The sequence below is a fragment of the Pan paniscus genome, chromosome 14 (genome assembly GCF_029289425.2).
Source record: "Pan paniscus chromosome 14, NHGRI_mPanPan1-v2.0_pri, whole genome shotgun sequence".
NCBI lineage: Eukaryota > Metazoa > Chordata > Mammalia > Primates > Hominidae > Pan > Pan paniscus.
The window spans coordinates 41,675,582-41,702,622 of record NC_073263.2 but is presented as its reverse complement, the minus strand read 5'-3'; the positions used below and the strand labels follow the sequence as shown (position 1 = coordinate 41,702,622).

Below are 27,041 nucleotides of genomic sequence, written 5' to 3'. Positions count from 1 at the left end.
ATAAACTGTATTTCTGAGACTGTGAGAGAATAATTTGTTCTAGGGTAGAAACCAAGGTGAGGGAAAGAGTTTCTGTAATGGGACATCTCATTAAAAAGAGTATTAAGTCCTACTGGTCTAGGATGGTTTGGGTTTAGCGAAGATGGAAGGAAAAGGTCTCAATGTCAAGAGTACCAATGTTTTCTTTAATGTCTATTCAGTAGTGAGGTTCTGATTCTCCAAGTTAGCTCGCTAAACTGGTGAAAATCCAGGGCAGAGACCAGCAAACACTTGGAAATTGTTACAGCTGGTCCAAGACCAACCCGTAAGGGACTTCTCTGCTCTGTGAATCTGAGAACGGGGAAGAATAAGAGCTTAGTGAGGATGCATAGGAGGTTAATCTCATCCCCAAGTACTGCAAAAAATGTTCACCATCAGAATCACACAGAAGCTTGTGTTCGCTAATTCAGCCAAAGTCAGTTCTTGGGAAGACCTCAGGGTTATTGGCTGACTGGAATGGTGTAATGGATGAAGGCCAGGATTGGTTGATTTACCTTCATGGGCATGTTTCACAATTCCTTTTTTTCTTTTTCATGAAAACACAGTGTTAACCATTAGCAGGTTTAGCTTTTCACATTCAAAGGTCCATGCACCTGGGGGTGTGTCTGGCACATAATTGGTGCTCAGTGTATATTTGTTCAATGAATAAATATGAAATACTTAACAGAATAATAAACTTTTTCTCAACCCAATACATTAAACAGATATCTTTATGTGCTTTAGAAAAAGCTGCTTTAAATCATATGACTAACAAAGGAAATGGGGAAAAATACTATCTCTGTAAATATAAAAGAAATATTTTAAAAAGATTTTCCAAATGGATGCACTTTATTTGCAAACATGGTATGGAAAACGATGAAGATTTTCAGAAGGAAGTCTCATGTGCGGTGCTGAAGTGAACATATATATATTAAGCAACACACCTAAATCTAAATGCTTAATGTCCATTTCATAGAGTCTCATAGGAAAAATACGAGGAATACAGATTCAACAAATTAACAAATTCACATGATTTAAAAGTTTCTCATATCCAGGAAAAACTTCAGGAGTGTTAAATTTTAAAAAAATATTTCCAGTAGCCCCATATACCCTTTATTTTTATTTATTTATTCTTTTTGAGAGATGTGGTCTTGCTCTGTCGCTCAGGATAGAATGTAGTGGTGTCATCACAGCTTACTGCAGTCTTGAACTCCTGGGCTCAAGCAATCCTCTTGCCTCAGGCTTCTAAGTAGCTGGGATTATAGGTGCACACCACCAGAGCTGGCTCCCTAGCCATCCCATGTTTCTATTTGTGGTTCATGATGTTGCAAAATGCTACAAAACTGCAGCTATATATATTTTTCTCATTAGTGTTTGTTTTCTCTGCTCCTTTCACCAGACAATCTGATATGGAGGGAAGATGGTAGAGCTGGATTGAATTCTGTCACTTAGTATTTGAGTAAGTCCCTTAAGCTTTCAGAGCTTCACTTAGCTCATCTGTAAAATGGGCTAACAATTCTTAGCACACAGTGAGGCCAATGAGATAAGGTAAAGAAAAGCACCTAGAACACATGTGGGAAGTCAGTAAATTTCCTTCTTCAGTTATAATTACAAATTGTCTTATGGAAAAAACACTGGATTTGAAATGCTGGCTCTTCCACTTATCAGCTGTTTGAACTTAAGCAATGCCTTTACTCTTCTGAACTGAATAATAATACCTACCTCATGAGTTGTTAAGAATTAAAGGTGGTATGTAGAAGGCACACAGTAAACTTCATTCAAAATGATTTAAAAAGTAGTTACAACTAGTTATTACTGAAATGAATTAAACAAATACAGAAATTACTATTAATATAATAAACTAAATTTGTTTTTTAAAAAGATACAGATTATGGGAAGATTTGAAATAACTAAAAATGTGAATTAAACAACTATTTGTTCTCAATCACATATTTCATTATAGCCTACAGATGAAGACTGTTTTTTAAAGTTATTTGTTTTTCTTCATGTATCTTAGTACTTACAGAACTTGAAACAATATATAATTATTATTTCAGTTAATAAATAGAATAGGCTGCTTAACCCATGTAAATTACGTATATTATGGGCAAAAAAGTCATCCTTCTTACAAAAAATGTTTGAAATTTTAATACAATTCTCCCATTTACATGTGAAAGGTGTTTCTACTCTAAAAGTAGCAAAATATGATACTGTGATGTTATTTACATTTCTGGAATTCCCATCATTGTAAAAAGGATTCTAAATCTCACTCCAAGTTTCTGAAAGTTGAGTATATATCAGAATCACTGATAATGTGGCTTGGGAAACAAAGTTTGCATTTGTACAGTTCTTTTCCATTTACACTGTGATTTACAGTACCTTGGGCTCATTTATTTATGATTTGCACAAAATCATTATTTTATCAATTTCGTATATAGGGAAACCAAGGTCAAAGTCTTTGTTCTGCACAAATTTAAAGTTAAGACATGAAGTCAGCCTCGTTCCATACCAACAACATAACGGGGAGGGAAAACTTATCTGAGGAAAAAGGTAAGAGTAAAAAGCTAAAAAGGAAGGCCATTGGTGAAGGCGTCTCTCTGGAAAGAGCCTCCCAAGGTGTGGGTCTCTCTTTTCCACCTTTATCCTGAGTGAACCATCATCAGAAAAATGAATTTTTAGACAACGGCCTTCCATCGTCTTTAGAAGTAGAATGTATCTTTTTGGTTTACTTTATTGTTACTATTTTTTGTTAATGATGGCAAAGAATGCTCTACTTTTTCTACTTTATTTTCATGTATATTAACATGTTTTCATTTATCTTGTTTTACTCATTTTATTTTCCTTTATCATTTAACATATACATCTATATCAAGTGTTCTTAACTTAAGGTTCAGAAACCAGGAGTCCATGGATAGATTCAGGTGACTTGTTAACTTCATGGTAAAAATCTGTATCTTTATGTTCACTAACCTCTGAAGTTTAGCATTGCCCTCAATTATAAATGTAGGGGAAAAAAGGCATTAGTAACACCCGTGATTTCATCATCAATCGAAATGAGACATTTTTATATTACGTTATAGATGTTTCAGATATCTTGTATATAAGTTCATCATCACTTTGAAGTTATGGTATTTATTAGACATGCCATTAGATTTTTATTTGGTACGGTAACGATGAAACACATATATTATTCTTTAGCAACATAAAAATATGTTGTTAATTTATTTTAATCTTATTGGTAAGTCTTCTTTTGTAAGTCTGTATTTCATATAATGCATTTGAAAACAATATTCTGAGAAGGGGTCTTTATTTTCACCAGAATGACAAAGGTGCCTACAACTCAAAAAAGATTAAGAACCTTTTAAAAAGGAGAGTACAAAGCAGCTGTGTAAATAAGATATCTTGTTCAAAATTTGGAACACCAGTACAAGAGGTTACTAATCCTATTTCTGAAGAGCTGAGGCTCTTCCAGGAACTAAGACCATCCAGCCATTCAGATCCAGCCAGTTTTTCAACCCTTAAAGATAGCTGGCTATGCTTGATCACAGCACTTAATAAATTGTGCTAAAGTGATCACTTACCCATCTATTTCACCCTAAAAACAGGACCAGTACTGAGCTAAACACTGGGGATAACAAAGATAAAAACAACTTCCTATGTGTCCTTGGGTGTGGCCAAACTGGGCACGGTGGCACACACCAGTAATCCCAGCACTTTGGAAGGCCGAGGCGGGCAGACCATGAGGTCAAGAGATGGAAACCATCCTGGCCAACATGGTGAAACCCCATGTATACTGAAAATACAAAAATTAGCTGGGCGTGGTGGCGTGCGCCTGTAGTTCCAGCTACTTGGAAGGCTGAGGCAGAAGAATCGCTTGAACCCAGCAGGTGGAGGTTGCAGTGAGCCGAGATCGCACCACTACACTGCAGCGTGGTTGACAGAGCGAGACTCCATCTCAAAAAAATAAATAAATAAATAAATAAAAAGAATGTGGCCAACCGGGGTATATGAAGAAAAAAAGGAATGATTACATGATTAGGAGAGAACCTAAGCTGACCTGGGTATGGGGTGTCAAGGATAGCATTTACAAAATGTGAACCTTCCTGATTTTGTACCTTTTTATCCAGTAAGTCTATCTTAATTTTATAAGCAATAATAAATCAAACCAGCTGATCATACAGTTGTATGTTTAGAGTGGAAAGTATAATAGGCTCATCTTCACTAGGAAATATAGTTGTTAAAGAATGAGCTAGACCCCTCTTTAGTCCACATTCCAGTGTTTGGATAACACCCCAAATAATAATGCTCTATTTATTTTGTTGAGCTGTAGACTTAAGATTTCATAATTTTCTATATGTATGATATGCTTTAATTAAAAATATATAGTTATAAAAAGATACAAGATAGGAAAGACATGCCCCATCAGCATAAACAGTGAGTCCTGGATCAAAGGTAAAATAAAATAAAATTCACAGAAATTGATAGTCTTTTCAGAGCTATATCCTCAGCCTTGTTGTTTCTGTTGTTGGAAGAAATAAGATAACTTTTTCTGTCCTTAATTTCCTATTTAAATTAGTAAAAAACAGTAAAACATTTAAATGCTCAAAATCTCTTTTAATTTTACTTGTTGTTAGAAATAATTGGAGCAAAAAATAAACGTATATTTAAATTAAAAGATTCTATTTACTTCAAATGCTATTTTCAGGGATTTGCAAAACTTTTGTTATTACAGAATTGGGTCAGAATTTGGAAGCTTACATGAGAAAATCCATTAAAAACCCTCTCCTATAAATGTGCTCCCTTGGCTCCACTTTTACATGGGGCACCACAACTCCAGAGTAGCCCCAATTTCAGGAGATAATGATGATGATAATTAAGTGTGTCATTCATATCCTGTGTATATACTTCCTTTAGTACAAAGTTGATAATCACATTCATTTTTCCCCTTGAATATTTATTTAATCGCTAATCAAAACGCATTTAGGTCAAATTAGCTCCAAAACGATATTTTTTTTTAAGTAAGATAATATGAAATATCTTTACTTTAAGATGAACTTACCTCAAGTTGAACCCTTTGTTCTAAATTCTTGTACGATCTCTGTAATAACTCTCGGGTTCCAAGGACTCCATACCACATCAAGTTTTTAGTTCGGCTCCTGAAAATAAATATTGGCAGGCAATTTCAGGAAATTTTATTTATTTACTCCTTAAAGGCAGAGCAAGCAAAAAGACATAATAAATGAAGAAAAAATTGCCTTTATGCAATAGCATTATTACTTTTACTAAAATTACCTGCATTTTTCAGGGTGCTCCTCTCTTTTATTATTAAATTCTAATGAAATTTTTGCATCTAATCCAATCCCAAAGTAATTGTTCATGACACATTTTTCTGAATATCCATCTCTATGATCACAGGGAAAAGTACATCAAAGTCAATTTGAGATTCATTATAACAATTACAATTTGTACACAAGATAGTACTTAAAACCATTTAAGCTTCCATTTTATAGCAGATTGTAAAACTTAGCACTAATCACTTCCTATTCCTATGCCATGTGTACAACCACAGGACATGTGTACAATTTCTGGTACATGTGACATAAAGGGATGGTGAGTAAGACACACAGTTATGGTGTGATTTTCTCTAACTGTAACAAAATCTTAGTTCTATTTCTACTTAAGTTCCTCACTACACAGAAAAATGCAGGTGATTATGGGAAGGCTTTACAGTCAGGTGCCAATTCTCTCTCTCTCTTTTTTATCATTAGAAAGTCCCCTCCATTTCTACACTTAACAATGGACAAATATTTATTGAGCAAAAAAGTACTAGATCCAATCCATTCTTCCAGGTGTTTTGGAACGTTTAAAATATGGTACTGTCCTTGAGGAATGTCATTACAGAAATGATATAACAGAAGCAAAATTTAAAAAGGAAGTAAAAGAAAGTATATCTTGAAATGCCAAAAAATTGTAGGAGTCTTAAGAAGGGAAGAGATCAGTGTGGGCCAAAAGATTCCCAAAATAAGTAAACCTAGAAGCTGACGTGGAAAGATGACAGATCTGGCAAGACTGAGAAGAAAGGAGGTAAAGGGAATAGCATCAGTTCTATTTATTGGTGCCTTCCTTTGCCAGAGGGTTGCTCTCAGAGAGAACGGGCTGGAAAAGGACCTATCTCAGGGACAGATCAGAGACCACTGAATTTTAAAGGACTCAATGTGCTTGGCATTATCAACTTTTGTAATTTTCTGATCATCCTTTTTTTACATGGGACCATATTTATTGTAATACATTTAAAATGTTACAGTTCATGTTGAAAAAAAAAAAAAAACAAGAAAAACCCAAACAAAATATTTGCAAAAGCATTTTCTTACACGGAATCTGGATCCGGGTCAATAAACGGCGTGGCACCAAAAGGATCAATGTTTGCCAGTAACATTTTGTTGATAATCGAACTCCCAGCAATTGAGGCAGCCAGTCCTGCTCTTAAACCTGGAAAGAAAAGCAAACACATATGGGATCGCATGTTAAGAAAAAACACAGAAAGAACCAGTCCATCCAGGCCTAATATCAAATATCTTACTTTTAAAAGCAAGGTTTTCAGTGCCTACTCTTCTCATTAATGAAAATTAAGAACAATGACGTTTGTGAGTACAAGGCTTTTGACACTTCCAAGGATCTATATGTTATCATAAAGAATTAAGGAGAGGAGGACCTAAATAGGAATGGCTTTGTGACACTTTCTCATTTACCATCCCAATAATTCTATAACAAATACATTTTACTTCCTTTGTTATAGCAAAGATGGTATTAAGTCTGTAAGGAATTTACAATAAAGGCGGAATTACCCAAAATGTCATGGAGTTATCACTTCCATATTCTCAAATCATAGGTAATGATACTTAATTTAAAATATTAAGAGATGTATTAAGGTGAAAACCCAGTGTTAATTTTAAGAATAAGTAGTAAAGTATTAAATGTAGGTATCTGTGAATTTTAGAAGAATATAGTATTAAATATAAAAAATGAAGCCTCTTACTTCAAATATATTTCAACATGCTTTCCAACTAGTTTTCTAACTGTTACAGTATTCAAAGCTAATGAATTTTATGATCTACTCAACCCAATATGAAAGCTAGAAGCACTAAAGACTGGAGAGGAGACAAACTAATAGGAACCTACAAGAACAAGGGAAACACGAGGAAATTAGAAAAACAAGTTCTTTCTTTTTATTTTATTTTTTTTTAGAGATGAGTCTCACTCTCTCACCTAGGCTGGAGTGCAATGGTGTGATCACAGCTCACTGCAGCCTCCATCTCCCAGGGTTCAAGCGATCCTCCCACCTCAGTCTCCCAAGTAGCTGGGACTACAGGCATGTGCCACCATGCCCAGCAATTCCTTTCTTTAGCAAACATTCCTTTCCTCAGCACTATGCTCTTCTTAGGGAATTATTATTATTCATTATTTTAATGTTTAGGCAATTATCAAATACAATGAATTTTGTTCTTTCGTTTAATGTCATAGTTTTGAATATACTGTGGCATACTTCTTTATGCCAATTTCCTTTATGTCTAAACAAGTAAATGAATGAAGAAAACAATAAATTTAGTAAGCATAAAGAACAGTTTGGAGAGGTGAGAGCCACACTCCAGCTGCCCTAGAGGGAAGTGTTAATATTTTCTTTCTTTCTTTTTTTTTTTTTTTGTTGAGATAGAGTCTCACTCTGTTGCCCAGGCTGGAGTATAGTAGCATGATCTCAGATCACTGCAACCTCCGCCTCCCGGCTTCAAGGGATAATCCTGCCTCAGTCTCTCAAGTAGCTGGGATTAAAGGGGTGAGCCAGCATGCCTGGCTAATTTTTGTATTTTTAGTAGAGATGGGGTTTCACCATGTTAGCCAGGTCTCAAACTCCTGACCTCAGGTGATCCGCCTGCCTCAGCCTCCCAAAATGCTGGGATTACAGGCGTGAGCCACCACGCCCAGCCGTGTTAATATTTTCTAAGATGTTTTAGGGTTAGCCATATTCCTTTCAGCTTTATTCCAGAGGGGTTATCCCAAGGTTCCTAGTTGGAATAGAAACACAGCATCTAAACCTGAAGGCCTTTCCAGAACCAGTTTGTTTCAGATTGATCTTTCTTTTTTTCTTTTAATATTTCTATTCTGATACAACTGATATATTATAAAATTAACCCTTTTAAAGTTTTTAGATAATTCAGTTGTTCGTAATATATACACAAAGTTGTGCAACCATCACTGTTAATTCTAAAACCTTTTCGTTACCCTGCAAAGTAACGGTGTACCCACTAGCTGTCATTTTCCATTCCGTCGATCACCTCACCTCCAGTTCCTTGGGAACCACCGTCTACTTTCTGTCTCTATGGGTTATGACTATTCTGCGCATTTCATATAAATGCAGTCATATTACATTTGGCTTTTATGTTCATTTTCCATAGTGTTTCTATATAGCATGTATCAGTGCTTCATTCTTTTTAATGGGTAGATAATATTCCATTGTATGAATATATCACTTTTGTTTCTTCCATTCAACTGATGGATGTTTGGGTTGCTTCCACTTTGGGGCTATTGTGAATGCTGCTATAAATAGTCATGAACAAGTTTTTGCGTAGACATGTATTTTCAATTCTCTTGGGTGTATACCTAGTAGTAAAATTGCTGGGTCACATGTAAACTCTATGTTTAACTTTTTGGGGAACTGTGAAACTATTCTTAAAATGGCTGCACCATTTTACATTCCTACCACCAATGCATGAAAGTTCTAATTTCTTCACATCTGTGCCAATATTTGTTATCATCTGTCTATTTTGATCACAGTCAACCTAGTGGCATAAAGGGGCACCTCATTATGGTTTTAATTTGCATTCCCCTGGTGACTAACGATGTTGAGCATCCTTTCATGTATTTACTGGCTATCTGTGTATTTTCTTTGGGAAAATGTCTATTTAGATTCCTTTCTCATTTTAAAAGTGAGATACTTACCTTTTTATTGTTGAATTTTAAGGGTTCTTTATATGTTCTGGATACTAGTCCTTTATCAGATATAATATTTGTAAATTCTTAGATTGTCATTTCACTTTCTCGATAGTGTCCTTTGAATCACAAAACTATTCATTTCGGTGAAGTCCAATTTATTTGTCTTTTGTGGCGTGTGCTTGTCATATCTGAGAAATCATTGCCTAATCCAAAATCATGAATAATTTACATCAATGTTGCCTAAAAATGACTACAGAGAGACTCATGGCTTAAAACCAAAAGGATTCAGCAGAATGCTGACTAAAAAAACACCAAAGGAAAGCTTAAGAAGTAGTAGAACATAGTAAGTTCAGACTTACTTTGGGAACTTAGTAAATGCAGATTCCTGGACTCCACTCCAGAACTACCGACTCATAATTTCTCAGGGCAGGGCCCAGAAACATGTTTGTTTGTTTGTTTTCTGAGACGGAGTCTCACTCTGTCTCCCAGGCTGGAGTGCAGTGGTGTGATCTCAGCTTACCGCACCCTCCGCCTCCCGAGTTCAAGCAATTCTCGGGCCTCAGCCTCCTGAGTAGCTAAGATTACAAGGGTGTACCACTACACCTGGCTAATTTTTTTGTGTTTTTAGTAGAGACAGGGTTTCACCGTGTTGGCCAGGCTTGTCTCGAACTCCTGACCTTGTGATCTGCCCATCTTGGCCTCCCAAAGTGCTGCGATTACAGGTGTGAGCCACTGCACCTGGCCGAAACATGTGTTTTAATACTTTCTAGGCAACTGTTACACAGGGAAGAATCTAAGGGCCTGGATTCTGACTGAAAGTATAACAAGAACATTCTACTAAAAGAATATTTATCTTTAAGAACACGTTTCCACAGTAATAGAAATAAATACTTACACCTTTTCACAGAAATACTGAAAAATACACGATGTTTCAGAATCTGTACTACCTGGGCAGATTATTCTGGTATTGAGCACAGGGAGGTTTTCTTTGCTGGCTGCCACAGCTGGACCAGGGACAGAATCAGTTTGGGAATGGCCATAACTTGCCCGGGCATCTGGAGACCGAGGTGCAGTTTTAACTGTTGGCAAAAAGTCCAGATTAAAAAGAGATAATGATAAAGCTATAAAAATAAGCACGTTCCTATAAATTTAAAACATAAAATAATGTTTAAATCAATCAGTAGAAATGAAAATATTATGCATAGCTATCGTTTACATTTTCTTGAGACTTACATGGAGGGAATCAGAAGTCTTGATTCCTCATCTCAAATCAATGAATATCAGTAGAAGATAGATGTCTACCATAATTAAAGGTCACTAATACTCAAAATTTGAATATGATCAATGCACACTTAAAGATAAATGAAGCTTTTGAAGTCTATTTTTGAAAATGAAACATATGTGTTATAATGCACACTACCCATGTAATCCTTGTCTCATAAATATCAAGTGAATGATCAAATTTAATTAATGTAATTCCCAGAGCAAACACGTGAAACATGATTTAACATTGTCTTCAATAAATGGAAGAGGCCAGGTGTGGTGGCTCATGCCTGTAATCCCAGAGCTTTGGGAGGCTAAGGCAGGAGGATCACTTGAGGTCAGGAATTGAAGACCAGACTGGGCAACACAGCGAGACCCTGTCTCTATAAAAATGTTAGCCAGGCATGGTGGCACGCACCTGTAGTCCCTGCTACTTGGGAGGCTGAGGCTGGAGGATCACGTGAGCCCAGGAGTTTGAGGTTGCAGTGAGCTATGATCACATCACTGTACTCTAGCCTGGGTGACACAGTAAGACTCTGTCTCATACATAAACAAATAAATGGAAGAAAAATAGCATCCATCTTCAAGTGAAACGAACATATTTTTCCTGTACTTCTCAATTATTTATTCAAAATGATGATTTGCCCAAACAGTTCTATCATATTCTTGTAAAAGCTCAATACATTTAAAAAATTATTCTAAAACATAATTACTCTCAAAGTACACAACAAAAAGAAAGATTTAACTCTAAAGTGAGGCAAGTTAATGCAGAGCAAATGGTACCTTTAACCAATTTAGGAGTTACTGGTATTTTTAAGAAACAGTAATTCTCAAACTCAATTTTAAAATACTCTAAAACTTAATTATGTTCACTCTCCCTAAAACTAATTACAAGCTAACTATATTAATTTTACACTCTATTGTCTCATTCAAAAACAGTCCCATTGCACTAAAGTAACAGAACAGCCACCCCTTTTTTAAATAGACAGGACTCCTGGGCTAATTTCTCATAAAAACAACTTTTTGATGTTCAACTCTGACAAAAAGCAGAGAGCGTACTAATGACTAAGACTGATGTTCCATTACAAGTAACTAAATTAATGTTTTCTGGTTCTTCTTAAATAAATCATCTCATCAATCATATTAATATACTGTATTTCTCACATCTCAGACATATGAATTATTACATGATGATACAATAAATGTGCCTCAAAAAGTAGTATTTCATATACTTCTACTTCCACTATTGCTATTCATTTCCAACAAGTTAGATTACTAGCCAAAATAAAGACAAAATACTGTACCATTAAAGACTTTTCTAAATCTCTGTCTATTTCAATATCAACATTTACAGCACTATATTTGTATTTTTTAGTTTCCTTTATAGGCCACAACGGAAGTGTCAAGTTTAAAAGTATGGCAAGGTGGGATGATAGCCAGTTGGAAAACCATTAAATAAGCTTTGACAAACCAATCCTCCTAACAGCCATCATCTTAGGAGGAATTATCAGTGTATAGTAAGGATGCCATTGTCATCTCTGCTGTAATCAACACTTTCTAATAGATGAAAACATCAAAGGCCTGCTTATCAAATTCACAGATGAAATAAACTTAAGATGATAGAATCAAGCTTCCAAAGAGCTTCACAGGATGAAATAATAGATCTAAATAAAAAAGATAAAAGTTCATTGGGATGAGTGTAAACTACTATAATTAGGTTTTAAAAAAGAGAAGTCTTGGGTAGTCTTTGTAACATCAAAAATGTCCTTAATGAGTAGTGTATGGGTACCAATGTGCTAATACACCACAGAAAATACCTGAAGAATTTTGTTTAAAATGGTGCATCACATTTTAAGATAAACATTGACCAAATGGGTGCAACCAGGAAAACAAAAGGTTTAAAATCATCAGTTTAAAAACTGGTACAGAAACCTTAGGGCAGATCATCTGGAAAAGAAGATGTAAGGTGAGAGAAGATCTGATCCCACCAAAGCTGTTTTCGGTATCATTTAAGGGCTGCCACATGAAGAACAAGAAGAAGAAAGAAGAAAGAAGGAAGAAGGAAGAAGAAGAAGAAAGAAGAAAGAAAAGAGGAAGAAGAAGAGGAAGAGGAAGAGGAAAAAGAAGAAGAAGGAGGAGGAGGAGGAGAAGGAAGAGGAGAAATAGCTCCAGAGGCAGAGTCCTCTTTGATACAGTGAAATGTATATGAAATTGCTCCTTAAACTAACCATAAACACTACATAAAGGCCAGTAGTTGTTACTGTCAAACTATCATTCATAAAACCTAATAATTACTGTAATCATGGGTAGAAATTTAGGGGAGAAAATAGCTCAATATAAAGAATGACTTTCTAACAATTAGAGCTGACCATAAGAGTGGGATGTATTGAAAGTGAGTGGTCCTAAGGCTCGTGGCCATCTGCTTCAAGGGTCCTAGAACATGCCTGCATTGGGTTGTATGCTGAACATGTGAGGTCCATGAGGTCTGATTTCAAACTTTTTAAGAGTCTCAAGTACAATGAAATATTCTCTCACAGTTAATGTAATTAGTGACAGCAGCAGCAGCAGTAGTAGCAATAAAAATAACAACAATAAAGATGACAGTGAACACTCAGGCAGCACTATCTACCAGACACTATTCTAGGCACTTTACGTATAGTAACTTTTCAACCTTCGCAACAACCCAATGAAGTAGGTAGATTATTATCCTCATATTAGAGATGAGAAAACCAAAAAGAGGTTAAGAAATTTGCCCAAGTTTATATGTAGTGAAAGTAAAAGCAAAAATTTAATGATTGCAAACATTTTTTAAAATTTTTTGAGAATAAGATAAAAACAGGTTTTTAAATTTAAAGTAACTTTATCAACTACACTTTCTTTTACTTATTAAGTTTACATTTTACTTATTTAGCTTCATATGAAAGCTAGAATAAATTTAGCAACAACATATTAATAAACCTACTATCTAATTTTTTTCATAGTTAACAAGAGATGTTTCAAACATGTAAAATTTAAAATGTACTCACTACTACTAGTCCTGTGGAAAAATCGGCCATAAACATGGGGAATGAAAGGTCTTCATCATGCCACAGCTCAAGCAGAAAATGTTAATCTGATATGGTCAGCTCTCCAAAAATTTGGTTTTTTTTCATTGTATGAGGACAATTTCTTTTTTTTTAATTTCAACTTTTATTTTAGATTCAGGAGGACATGTGCGGGTTTATTATCTGAGTATATTGAGTGAGGCGGAGGTTTGGGGTATGATTGATATCATCACCCAGGTAAAGAGCATAGGACCCAATAGTTAGCTTTTCTACCATTCCTACCCTCCCACTTCTAGTAGTCCCCAATGTCTATTGTCTATTGTCCCCAATGACTGCAAACAATTCTGATATAATTGTGCTGACTTTTCATAAGTGCCATGTATTTATTTTCATATTGTCTCATCTTCATTAATAGTTTAATTTCTGCTTTGTTTTATTCCAGTAAGTTAGAAACTTTTCCCTTAGGCAATATACAATATTAAAAGTATAAATTCATTTTCAATTAAAATCTAAAAGGTAGAAAGATATTTAACATTCTTCAAGCAATTACATATTCATTTCCTTACCAAAATAGTTTTGACAAAGCAAGGGCTGTAATTAGAAGTCCAGTAATTTTAACGTTTGCTTTAAAGTCCTATGATTTTGAAGCTTAATAAGGACTATCAACCCAGAAGGTTGATCGATGGAACTTAAGGGACTGCTGAATCACTTAAATGCCAAATTTTCTGCGTTTGGAGCGTTAGGAGAGCTGCAGCTTTCTTACAATTCTCAAAGAAATCTATGAGCTATAATAGGTTCAAATCAGATGATTTAGGTGTTTCCTCTTTCCTCAGGAAAACCAACATATTTAATCATCCTTAGTCCTATAATCCTTAGTTTATTGTTATAATCTCTAGATTACATGATAAGAGAGGGATGTGAGAGTACTGGACAATAGTCTAGGTGTTATCTTTATTGTTTTATTATTCATGAATATTTATCTAAGCTTTAACTTCCAAAAAGCCTTTTCAAAAATAAAAATACAAATAGTTTTTTTCAAACTGATCAGCCTTTTGAAAACTAAAAGCAAAATGACATTTTATTTAATTCCAAAATAATTTTTTCCCAGTTTCCTCACCAGTTATTGATTCTTTGGCACCATCATCTTTAGCTTCCTCCTTAGATTCATCTGTTTCTGTGCTGTCATAATCAGAGGACTGATTAGCTGGTTCACAGGGGTGAACTGTCGGGTCATCCATAACTTCAGGTAGTAAGAAGACAAATAGTTTGGATAAGTGAAAATAAAGCCCATTAATATTAAGATATGCTCAGGAAAGGCAAATTGAAACATATGCCAAAAGAAATTCCAGATTCACAAATAAACACTATTTAGCAATGAACTTGGGGTTGATGTCCAAAGAACTAAAGATCAAAAACTAAAGTTGCTAAAATTATATTTTTATCAGAATAAACAAGTAAAGTATAAGAATTTTAGAGAATGAAATACAATTACAAGTTACAATCTATAAAGGGGTTTTTGAACATTAATTATTCATACTAAAATTAACATTTAGACTATAGCTAAAATTCTGAGAAGTATTAATATACACATTAATTAAAACAAGGCAGAGCTTTTATAAGCTCTTAATAAAGCAACATAAACATTTGGGAAATTAATGTTAAGAAAATATTTTCTGGCAGGGTGCAGTGGTTCACGCCTGTAATCCCAGCACTTCGGGAGGCTGAGGTGGGCGAATCACTTGAGCCCAGGAGTTTGAGATCAGCCTGGGCAACATGGTGAAATCCCACCTCCACCAAAACTACAAAAAATTAGCTGGGTATGGCGGTGCACATCTGTGGTCCCAGCTACTCAGGAGGCTGAGGGAGGAGGATAGCTCGAGCCTGGGAGGTGGACGGTGCAGTGAGCTGAGATCACGCCAGTGTACTCCAGCTTGGGCAACAGAGTGAGACCCTTTCTCAAAAAATTTTTTTTTCTATATTTTCAAAGTAGTTTATAGGTTTTATTTTCTTTAAGAATTCAACAGATTCCAATTAAGTAAACTATATCTAAATTTTTTTAAATGTCATTTAAACTAGTTTTGTATTTTAGATAGAAATGTTTCCATTTATTTCTGATATTTTATTTTATTCCTCACTAATATGCTGATTCTTACTACTACCATAACAATATATAAGACTATGTACAAGTTTTCTTATAATGACTGTATCTTCTATCTTGCCTTAAAAATTTCATTTTTAAAAAGTGTATCCAATCTGACCACTATGGAAACTCCGTTATGCTTGCAGTAGAAATGCTGCCAACTTCTTCCAAAGCTAAATTTGTTAATGTGTACCTTTTCCGGCTTCCTCAATGACTTGCCTCACTGCTTTCTTTAAACTATTTGCCCGCAACATGATTTCCCTTGGTTTGACGGCTTTCTGGGAGGAAGGTTTTGTAACGTCATCCACAAGCTGCTCTTTGCTTTCACCCAGGGACTCTTCACTGGACGATTCCACAGCATCTTCTTCCACAATGAGAGGGCTGAGGCCAGGGAGAACAGGCACAGCCTGGGAATCTGTGTGCAAAGCCTGCAGCAGTTGTTCGAGCTTCTCGTTTAGGACTGAACACTGAGAGGAAAATATGGCAATGAGAAAAATATTCAAAAAGAATCAAGATCAGCAGACAAAGTACAAGAAATTTTTATAGAGATGTTTTGAAAGTTTAATCACTAGAGAGAAAAACACTAAAATTCTCACCTTTAATTTTGTAGATGTTTTGGTTCTAGAAGCAGCTAATTTTAAAATCTCCATTTAGTAGAGATAGACAATTATAATTTAAATTATGGCTTTTGATTTAGAGGGACGATGGCTTTATTGATGTTTACTACATGAAATAATTTATAATTTTTTAAGTTGGCACAATTATTACATAATTTCAGAGCCACTCAGACTCCATTTCATGGGGGAAAAAAATCTTTATAATATTTATACAGCTATTTTTCTCAAAATAACACAACAGACATTTTATACAAAGGGATGCTTTATATAAAAAATTACACAAAATTTGCTATACATTACACAAAACATTGGATCAACTTTTTAAAAAAAGTAATTGACTTAATGCACCATTTTGAGCGTCATAAATGGCACATCTGGCTGAGTTGTGGCAAACTCCCCTTCAAAGCTTTGGTTTGCAAAGGAGTGAACAATGCCTAAGGGATTATTGGCTCAAAGAAAGTGCAGGAAGGAAAATGCACAAGGATAAGGAGGGAAAAGAAGAGGGATACAGAAAGAAAAGCATGCACTAGGCAAGCCCTTGTTTCTTTCTGCTTTTCTTGTATTACGAGAGGTGAAGAAACATTTAGGACTGAAGCTGTTGATGCTACCCCCCAATATACTTTTCATCTCCATAAAATTTCCAGTCCCTTTCCTCCTCATCTATTTGTCTTTGATGATATGCTGAGACAAGGTTACAGCAGAAATAGTTTAGAGACAGAAGTATGGCCAGAAAGGGTTTCTATTTTCTGAAACTCTCCACAGAGAAAAAGGCAGAAAACTTCAAATGTATATTTATTTCTATTTTCTTTTTCTTCCACTCAATTAAACTGCCATCTCCAACATGGATTTGGGGAAGTTAATTCCTTTGCAAGCCCAAGATACTCAAGCCTTTTGTAAGAAGGTCCTGTTGTGAACCAATGAAAGCAAAGATGGTAGTTTTTAAGATTCAGTAAACTGTTCTTATTTTAGTTTATAAAGGGGGAAAGAAATCTGTAAAGAAAAAAGCAACGCAAGAAGCAGCACTCTGAAAGAGACCAAGAATTGTAATGTCTAGGAAATCCAAAGAACCATGCTGGAAGACAGCTGAACTGGCCCAAATCTGCTTGGAAATGGAAAACCTTGCTTTCTCCACTGGAGCCCAGCTGCATGGGATCCCCTGTGGTCTGACTGCTGTGCATCTCCCCTTCAGTCAATCATGGCCAGGTGTGGTGGCTCACACTTGTAATCCCAGCATTTTGGGAGGCTGAGGTGGACGGATCACCTGAGGTCAGGAGTTCAAGACCAGCCTGGCCAACATGGTGAAACCCCGTCTCTACTAGAAATACAAAAATTATTTGAGTGTGGTGGCAAGCACCTGTAATCCAGCTACTTGGGGGGCTGAGACAGAAGAATCGCTTGAACCTGGGAGGTGAAGGTTGCAGTGAGTAGAGATAGCATCACTGCACTCCAGCCTGGGTGACAGAGCAAGACTCTGTCTCCAAAAAAAGTCAAGCACTGGGACAGGGATTTGAGTTAGGTTTTCAGCAATGCAGTTTTCCTACATATTAAAGGGTAACAATAAAATAGAATATTTTTTAAAATCCTCAGATCTGATTCAAAGTAATTTTTCTCTCGATTTAAGATGTTTGGGCAGGAAAACCACCTAATCAATTTAGCTTTGAAACACAGTTGAATGTGAGCATTGTCCATAAACAACTCTCATGCCCTGAAGAGTCCCCTCTTACTTTACTGGCCACGGCATCAGCTACAACGGCATTTTCCAAGGTTTTGTCATACGTCTTTTCTACTTTGGCAACGAAGTCCTTTACAGTTTCACATAGCGTCCTTTGAGGAAAAGAAGTTGTACAATTTAGTAAGCTTCATGAATTAATTTGCCTTGATTTATGAATATATTTAAAAAGAAACACAATTAAGCAAACTGTCAAATATCTGGGTCATCTGTATATAAATCTATGCTTCTATCTGCTGTGCAGTTTGTCTCACATAAGTCCAAGACATTCTAAGTGATAAATGCATACATGAATAAGCCTTGCTGTATATTACTTAAATTATAGTAATTAATGTTATAAGAAGCTTTCCTCAAATATTTAAATTATTTTTAGATCCCATTTAAAAATGATAAAGCATCATCTTGCTTTCTCCACTGAAATTCTAAACTTACATATTTCCATAACAGAAATTACATTGCCGAACAAAAATAAGATTGTCACTTGTCACTGTCAAGCCATGACTCATCATATGGATATTTTGATTGTTACAGTTACAATATATTATTACTGAAGAGAAAGAGGTTGTGCGTTATGCTGAAAACAAATCTGCCACTTGAGTTATATTCTCTGTAAATCTATTCATTTTTTCCTTGAGATAATCAATGCAATAACTACAAGACTAATTTAATTTAGGTCTTGTTAGTGTCAGCAGTATATGGTTTACTTGTTTGTTTATTTTAATTACATTTGGCTTCTTTGCATTAGAAATAAGCTAAAAGACAAAATAACTTGAAACACTAACAAAATCTGCCTTTTGAAAGGCTTTGGATCTGGATCTGGATCTGGTGCTGGATTAAAAACAACAATCAACAGAATGGTATATGACCAGCTTTTTTAAAGCCAAGGCTTATGCTGATAGAATCAGGCTATTTTTTAAATCATAGTATTGCTTTCTATCATTGATATAAATTGAGAAATTTAAATTTAAAAAAGGTTCCAGCAGTTATTTTTTCTATTACACTCACAACTTTCTCTGGTAGTTGAGTGGCAAAATGGTAAATTTCCATATACTTCAGTATTATGAACTTGAGCAATTCAATAGACACAGGACATACACACACACACACACACACACACACACACCACCACCACCACCACTCCTCCCCCAACAGACACACACACTACCAACCTTCAGATTTATCAACTTGGAAATTGTATTCCTCCTAACAATTTTTGTTTTATTATTTTTTAGCAAACATTTCTAGATTTTATTTGAACAAAAGGTAATATTTTCTAATCCTGAACCTTCTTTGTTGGCTTTTAAACTCAAATTTCTACAGAGAATCTAGCTTATCATTTACTAGACATGCATTCATGTACTTCATGTCAAGTTTTGTCTTCTTTGATCATGAACAATACTTCATGGGATTTCTTGAAATATATATAACACTATCACGAAATCTCTTCTAGGCATTTTACTGAAAGTTTCTGTAAAATGCGCTACTTTAAGGAAGAGGAGCATTGATGCATCTTCCTGTAACTCTGAAATAGAGGTTTTTCTTGCCATTATTATAACATCATCTTGACATAATTTTCTCTTGGTTTGTGAAACTGCATATGTCATATCATTATCATAGCTGCTTTTGTTGGTATCTTATTCACTCCTAGAGACAGAGCCCTTCAGTCCATCAGCCTAGGAATGAAAAGGGCAGCAGGGGTGCCCCTCCTCAATGTGCCATGTCACTGAGGCAAACAGAGGCTGACAGAGACACTATGATCCTGTGGCAGTGGTGGCCAAAGGAGCTGAGGAAGGGGCATGTGAAGGTTAGGAGAGTGCTCGCCACACAAGTGTGGAAAGAATCAGAAGACATGCTCTATCTTATTGCTCATTAAGTTCCATATGCTAAAAGGAATATAGGATATTTATATTCTGGGGGAATGAAGTAACCTTTTATTATACCTAAATAGTGAATGTAGAGTTATTAAAACAGAAATAAAATATATACTTAAAAACAGTATGATTGCAAAGTCCTACCAACCAGAAACATGCAAATTGGAGAAAAAACAATCTTAAGATGTATTTACTATAGGAAGACAAAAGATATTCTCCAACTATACACAGTTTTCTACTTTATACATAAGACTTCCAGAAAATATGTGCAAAAGTCAAATAAATGAAAGCAGAATACAGATTTTCCCATAGAGATTAAAAAATTCTAAATTCCTAATTATATCTTTAATCAATGTTAGAACTTTAAAAAAAAAAAAAAAAAACATTTTTAGAGATGGGGGTCTTGCTCAGTTGCCTAGGCTGGAGTGCAATGGTGTGATCATAGGTAACTGCATCCCTGAACTCCTGGGCTCAAGTGATCCTCCCAGCTTAGCCTCCTGAGTAGCTAGGACCACAGGTCCATGTCACCATGCTGAGCTAATTAAAAAAAAATTTTTTTTTGTAGAAATGTAGTCTCTCTGTGTCGCCCCGGCTGGTCTCTAACTCATGGCCTCAAGCGATCCTCCTGACTTGCACTCCCAAAGCAATGAGATTACAGGGGTGAGCCACTGCATAAGGCCTAGACAGAACTTTTGGCATTTCCAACATTTTATTTCCTTAATTTTGTTCTCTTCCTTCAAAATTGAACATAGTCAACTGTGTGAACCAAATACTCAGTTGAGGCTAACAACAGTCCACCTTTCACATACCTGATGATTTCCACTATCATCTCTACTATATTACATATGTTAGACCCATACTTCTCATCACTAGTATTAGTACCCTCATTTATCACCTTTCCACTTAATTTCTTAAAGTGTGGGCAAATGACAGTAAAATATGCACATACTACACTAAGATAAATATGGCAATGGTACCCAGACAGAATCATAGATTGGCAGGCAGGGTCATCATATCTGAAAAATTCATTTTTCATCTAATAAAAAGTTCCAATTTGAAACTGAAGATGATTTAGAACTATCAATGCATAATACATAAAAATCTCTAGCTATCTTTGTCTCTAGCTATCTTTGTGCTCTGAGGAAATATTTTTAACAACTACCTCACTTTACCAATTAAATGAGGCGGGTTGGCCTAAATTATCCCTAAGGTAGATTCCAAATCTAAATTCTATGGTTCTATGACAATGGCATCAATATTCCTGCTAGCTAGTTATCCCATTTTCTGAAACTTTTGTACACAGAACAAAATGCATTTATTTCAAAACTTGGGGGGCGAGTAGAGTGCGTAAGTAAAAAACCTAATTAACTCCTACTGTTAAAGCTAAAAAAGTTTTTAAACTACTGACTAAATAAAAGGAGAGACATATATTGTAGCTAAAGACAACTTATTTAATAACTGTTTTCCATTTTTACTAATAAATGGTATCTATGATTGCTAGTTAGAGCTGTGATTCTCAGAAGATAACTCCTATTACCATACCAAATTGATGAAGTTCTAAGGTCAAAGAAATGTTGTTTTAGGTTAACCTACATGTTAGCTATGTTAGTGGAATACAACTTTTCCATTAGCATTTCAACATTTTAAAAATAGCTGAGAACAGTTAAGGCTACTGGGAATTATTATTGCATGAAATAAATACAAACATGCACAAGAGGGTTTAAACATTTTGCCTTAATATTGTATCACTGAATAAATAAATAACATTCACAAAAAAAGGGAATTCTTTATCTAGGGAGTAATTACAAGTGTGTATGTGTGTGTGTGTGTGACTGTGTGTACATGCAGTATTTTTTTAATCATTGAGTTGTGCTCTTGTGATTTAGGTGCTTTACTGTATATGTCATGCCTCAGTAAGAATTGTTTTTTAAAGGGAAACCATTATAGAATTTTTAAGTGTTTTTTTTTTTAAGACGGGATCTCACACTGTCATCCAGATTGGAGTGCAATGGCGTGATCACAGCTCACTGCAGCCTCGAACTCTCATGCTCAAGGGATCCTCTCAACTCAGCCTCCTGAGTAGCTAGGACTACAGGCACATACCACCACATCCAGCTAATTTTAAAACTTTTTGTAGAGATGGGATTCCACTATGTTGCCCAGGCTGGTCTTGAACTCCTGGGCTCAAGTAATCCTCCCACCTTGGCCTCCCAAAGTGTTGAGATTATAGGCATGGACCACCATGCCTGGTCAAGATCTTTAAAGTCTTAAAGAGATATCACTCAAATGTAGTGTGTGAGCATTGTCTGAATTTTGAACAAATAAAGTGTGTGTGGTTTTTTTTTTTTTAAAGACCTTGTCAAAATTCAGACAAGGTTCACAGAAAAACCTCTGAGAAAACTAAGGGAAATGGGATATGGTTTAAGTAATATTGATAGTGTTAGAGAATTATTATTAATTTTTAGATTAATAATAACTAATTATTATTAATTATACACACGTGTGCACAAGCACACACACACACATACAGTTAGCCCTCCATATTCATGGGTTCCACATCCATGGAGTCAACCAACCATGGATTGAAAACATTTGAAAAAGAAAACAGATCGTTTTGTCTACACTGAATATGTGCAGACTTTTTTTTGCCATCATTCCCTGAACAATACAGTATAACAACTATTTACATAGCAAATACATTTGTTATTATAAATAACCTAGAGATGATTAAAGTATGTGGAAGGATGTGTGTAGGTTATATGCAAATACTATGGCATTTTCTATGAGGGACTTGAGTACCTATGAATATTGGTATCCAAGGGGGTCCTGGAGCCAATCCCCCATGGATAGAGAGGGAGGACTATATACCAAAAGTGTAGTAGAATAATTTTCAGGATGTTCTTAGAGATACTGTAGCAAAATAAAGTAGGAAGCAGATGGCAAAATGTTGGTAAATACTGAAACTGAATGATGGGTATGGTGGGAAGTAATTATATCAGTTTTGTTTGAAAATGTCCATAAAAATAAAATTTAGAGATGCTGAGCCACTGCCCATTTGTGATGGCACATGGAAGTCAAAGCTGCACCTCCAGCATGGCCCCTCTGGCCAGCCAGCCACCTCCAATGAGACCTGCACCCCGGCCAGCACCAGCAGCTCAGCTGCCAGCAGTGGCCCCACCCACTGCAGTTGAGTCTCCTGCTGCTGCATCCTGGCAGCCAGGTCTGATGGTCCAGATGGCAACCACTGCAGCTGGCGTGGCTGTGGGCCCTGCTGTGGGGCATATACTGGGTCAACTATCATGGGAATGGGGGCGCTTAAACAGAGGAAGTAATGCTGGGCTCACAAGGCCTGACATCACTTACCAGGAGCCTCTGGGAGACTAGCTGCACAGCAGCAGCAGCCTTGCTTGTATAAGACAGAACAGTTTCTGGAGTGTTCCCAGAACTAGGGTGATGTCAAGCTCAGTGAGGGTTCCAAGGAGGTGCTGAAACAGTGCAGACGTGCACATGGACTGGTCTAATCAAGAAGTTCAACTGAAGACATGGAAAATCAGCTTTCATGACCAAGTAAATTTAGCATAAAAATGTAACAGATAGTGAAGGTATAAAGTGAGAAACCGGCAGTTAAACCTCTCCTCTGTCATTCATAGCTTCCTTGCTTCAGAATTGCAGTGGAAGAGGATATTCTTACTGTGCAGAATTTCATTAAGATGGTATAGAGTTTGGGGCTGGGTAAATGTTTGTGTGGCCTCCTTAAACCAGCTGTTGTGATTTTATTGTTTGTGAGATAACTGGAATAAAGTGATTTTCTTCCAAAAATAATAATAAGAAGAAATAAAATTTAACATATATTGTATTACTAGTACCAAATAATTATATATTGTCTCCTCTTTTTTCTCTTCAGCCTCTTTATGGCAAATTCCCTAGAATTGTATCTGGGGTTGTAAAGGCCTGGAAGCACAGATGAGTGAGTGACAAGAGGGATGCTGCATCAGAATGGAATCTGCTTAAGGGCAGGCAAGCTGGTTAGGGAAAAACCCAAAGCTAGGGCTAGGAGCAGAGCCTTAGACAAAGAGTCAGGCCAAGGTCAAAGAAAACATCTGAAATGTAATCAGGTAAAACGTGAGGTGATGCTACCATAATTTAATATAGCCCTCTGTCATTTATAAGCTCTATACTTATTATATTACTCAGCTTAATTATCCTAGCAGTTCCATGAGGGAGAAATAACAGGCCTTCTTTCCATATCCCCCACAAATAGGAAACAGGATTGAACACTAGAAAAAGCGCTGAATGGAAGCACAATGACTGGCCCAGGAGAGGTGGGCTACACACTCTGTTTGTTTGGTGGGCAGTGCCGCTGGGGTTTTCAATGAATTGTATTGCTTGATGGTGAAATGGACAAATCTCCAGTTTGTCCCAGGCTTTAGCACTCCCTATTGTCTTTCTCATCCCAGGCCCACTTCATACACCTAAGTGATGGGCTGGCCCTTGCCCTGTGAATCAAATGTATTTTGATATGACATTTCAGAGGACATTGCTAGAAAAGGTGGAAAGCTGTAATGGAAGCTTTTTTAAGGTATAGCAAGTCATAAGAGAATTATTTTTTGTTTAATATAGTTAAGTAAATATTTTAACTGGCCACTTTTTATAGTTTGGATGTCAGCAAAACCTTTATATTTACTTTCATGTGTTTGATCACTACCTTTCATATATTTCACATATTTTTAATGAAGTGGAATTCTTGTTAAGAAATTTCTACAGATGCAAACAGGATAATTAGAGTAGCCACCCCTTTTTCTCCCTATCATTCTTAATCTTAACACCTTTGTAGTACAACATTTTTGGCAGTGGAAACCTTTTCTCTAATAAAATCTTTTTTTTTTTTTTTGAGACAAGATCTCACTCTGTCACCCAGGCTGGAGTGCAGTGGTGCCATCTTAGCTCTAGTACAACCTCCACCTCCCAGGCTCAAGTGATCCTCCCACCTCAGCCTCCTGAGAAGCTGGGACTACAGGCAAGCACCACCACACCTGGCTAATTTTAGTATGTATACTTTGAGTAGAGATGAGGTTTTGTCATATTGCCCAGGCTGGTCTTGAACTCCTGGGCTTCAAGTAATCTGCCCACCTTGGCCTCCCAAAGTGTTGGAATTACAGGCATGAGCCACTGTACCTGGTTCAAATACAATCTTACACAGAATTCCAATATTAAAATACTAAAACTCTGTTTTGTTGACATTAATAAATTAGATAGAATTAAATTTTCTCCTTTACAAGAAAAATTAAGCAATAAAGTTACAGATGACAGTTACAGTCTTCTATTCGATGCAGTTTCCAATTATTTCTGTATTTTATTTTAGTTACATGATCGTAAGGAAATTGTTTTCAATTAAGTAAAAATGGCAGAAGATGCTTTAGTCCAATATTTGCACAAAACAGAAACCTGCAGCACTGCCCGCCAAATACAGTCTGCAGCCCACCTCTCCTGGACCAACTAGTGTGCTTCCCTTGCTGTAAGCCATTCAATTCTTTTCCTGTTGTGCAGTCCTGGTTCCTATTTCTGGGGAATATGTTGTCAAAAGCAATTGTTACTACATTTGTACTTTTTTCAGAAGCAAATTTGTTTATAATGATTGATCTTGTCTTTCCTCAACTTTACTGTGAATTAAGTACATAATATACCAAAATTTGTATATTTTTTCTTTACCACTTTCCCACTCCTTTTCTTTCTTTCTTCCCCTTTTCTCCTCTCTTCCTGCGTAACAGTAACCCGTGCTTGCTAAGCCAGAATTTGAATGCATTCTTTTGCTTATCAGTTGAAAATTTCAGTTGGTGTCACCCCTTCTTCTAGTCGACTTTCCAGTCTCTTGACATCAGCATAGGATGTTTCAAAACTAAATTCTAAATTCCAGCCAGGCAACATTTGGGATAATAACATCAAGTAGCTTTGGCTCCATGTACAAAATCAACTTCATTAAAATATGATAACTTTGAATTAAAATGTAATTATTCAATTTAAACATGCTGAGAAATATCATTTTGAAAAATCTCATCATTTTCCTTTTTCTAATGTGATGTAAACAGTTCCTAAATAGTAGTGTTTATGGAAATAATGAATTATAACGAAATGTGTTTTCCATATTATAAGTAATCATAAACATTTCCTTAAATAGACATTTAGGTTAATTAAACTCTAAACGCTTCTTACACCTTTTTGATAAAAATGTTTCAAATTAAACATTAAAAAAATACCCTCTAAGTATACACCACTGCAAATAAGATGCTAACATGATTTTTAAAAATCAATTCAAATTTAGTACATCTAATTTTATAAGCTACTTCCAAGATATTTTTTGAGAAGAAAACTCACAAAGAAATGACCTAAATGGTAGGAGCCAGCTATCATTTCATTTTCACCATATTTAAAGACTTAAAACCCACAACTCACTTGGCAGAAGATATGACCACTGCATGTTCATCAGAATTGAGGATTTTTGTAAGATGCGTTGCAACTGAGTCTTCATAAATCGTCATCTGAAGAAAAGAAAACTCTACACTGTATTATTGTTGCTGGCATTTATACAACTCACTTATTGCTGCTCCAGAAATGGAACCCTTCATGACATATGTTTAGGCAAGGCAATCACTATAATGAAATATATGAAAGAGTCATCATGCAAAATAGATATTTCCTTTTGGCAAAAGGCTTTCGGTTTCTGGAATTCTTTAATTTATATTCTTACAGAAATCCATAAAAACTCCTTTACAAAATTTTTTAATGTACAAATATCTCAATATAAAAATAATTCCTACAAAGTAGGAATAAAAGCCAAAAAATCTAATAAAAATTGGGCAAAAGACTAGACATTTAAATATAAAAATATCCAAATGGCCCATAAACCGATGAAAACATATCCAATCTCAGCCATCAGGCAAATGGAAACTAAAACCACAATGCAGTACCACCATGCAGCTCCAAAATGGCTAAAATGAAAACAACTAGAAAATGGCAAGTGCTAGCAAGGCTATGGAGCTACAGAATTCTCAAACGCTGCTGATGGGAATGCAAACTGATACACTCTCACAAACGATTTGGTAGTGTCTCTTAAAGCTGAACATATGCAATGATATCACAGGACTCAGAAATTCAACTTCTATATCTACACCCAAAAGAAATGCAGAATTGTGTTCACCAAAAGACATGCACTAGGATGTTCACAGCAGCATTCATCTAATAGTAGAATGGATGACAAATTGCAGTGTATTTGTGCAATGGAAGACCATAGGAGAATGAGAATGAATGATTTATAGCCAAGCCACAGTATAGATCAATCTGATAAACATAACATTGAGTGAAAGAATCCAGAAA

At 35.7% G+C, this 27,041-nt stretch overlaps 1 protein-coding gene and 1 pseudogene across 7 annotated transcripts in view; one reads left to right on the top strand and one right to left on the bottom strand.

The window, feature by feature from the left end:
- Positions 1-27,041, bottom strand: part of DGKH (diacylglycerol kinase eta) — a 203,928-nt gene that overhangs the window by 37,765 nt on the left and 139,122 nt on the right. For all 7 annotated transcript variants that reach the window (XR_010109670.1, XM_034936637.3, XM_063595929.1 and 4 more), the window contains 8 exons: positions 26,121-26,206; positions 17,795-17,894; positions 15,647-15,920; positions 14,431-14,553; positions 9,954-10,085; positions 6,390-6,507; positions 5,311-5,421; positions 5,078-5,174 (listed from right to left, as the gene is read on the bottom strand). Coding sequence is in view for 6 of the 7 variants with exons in the window: in XM_034936637.3 (XP_034792528.1) it covers positions 5,078-5,174; positions 5,311-5,421; positions 6,390-6,507; positions 9,954-10,085; positions 14,431-14,553; positions 15,647-15,920; positions 17,795-17,894; positions 26,121-26,206 (1,041 nt within the window). In the remaining variant the exon portion in view is untranslated. The remainder of the gene's footprint in view (positions 1-5,077; positions 5,175-5,310; positions 5,422-6,389; positions 6,508-9,953; positions 10,086-14,430; positions 14,554-15,646; positions 15,921-17,794; positions 17,895-26,120; positions 26,207-27,041) is intronic.
- Positions 18,438-23,191, top strand: LOC103786892 (coiled-coil-helix-coiled-coil-helix domain-containing protein 2-like; annotated as a pseudogene).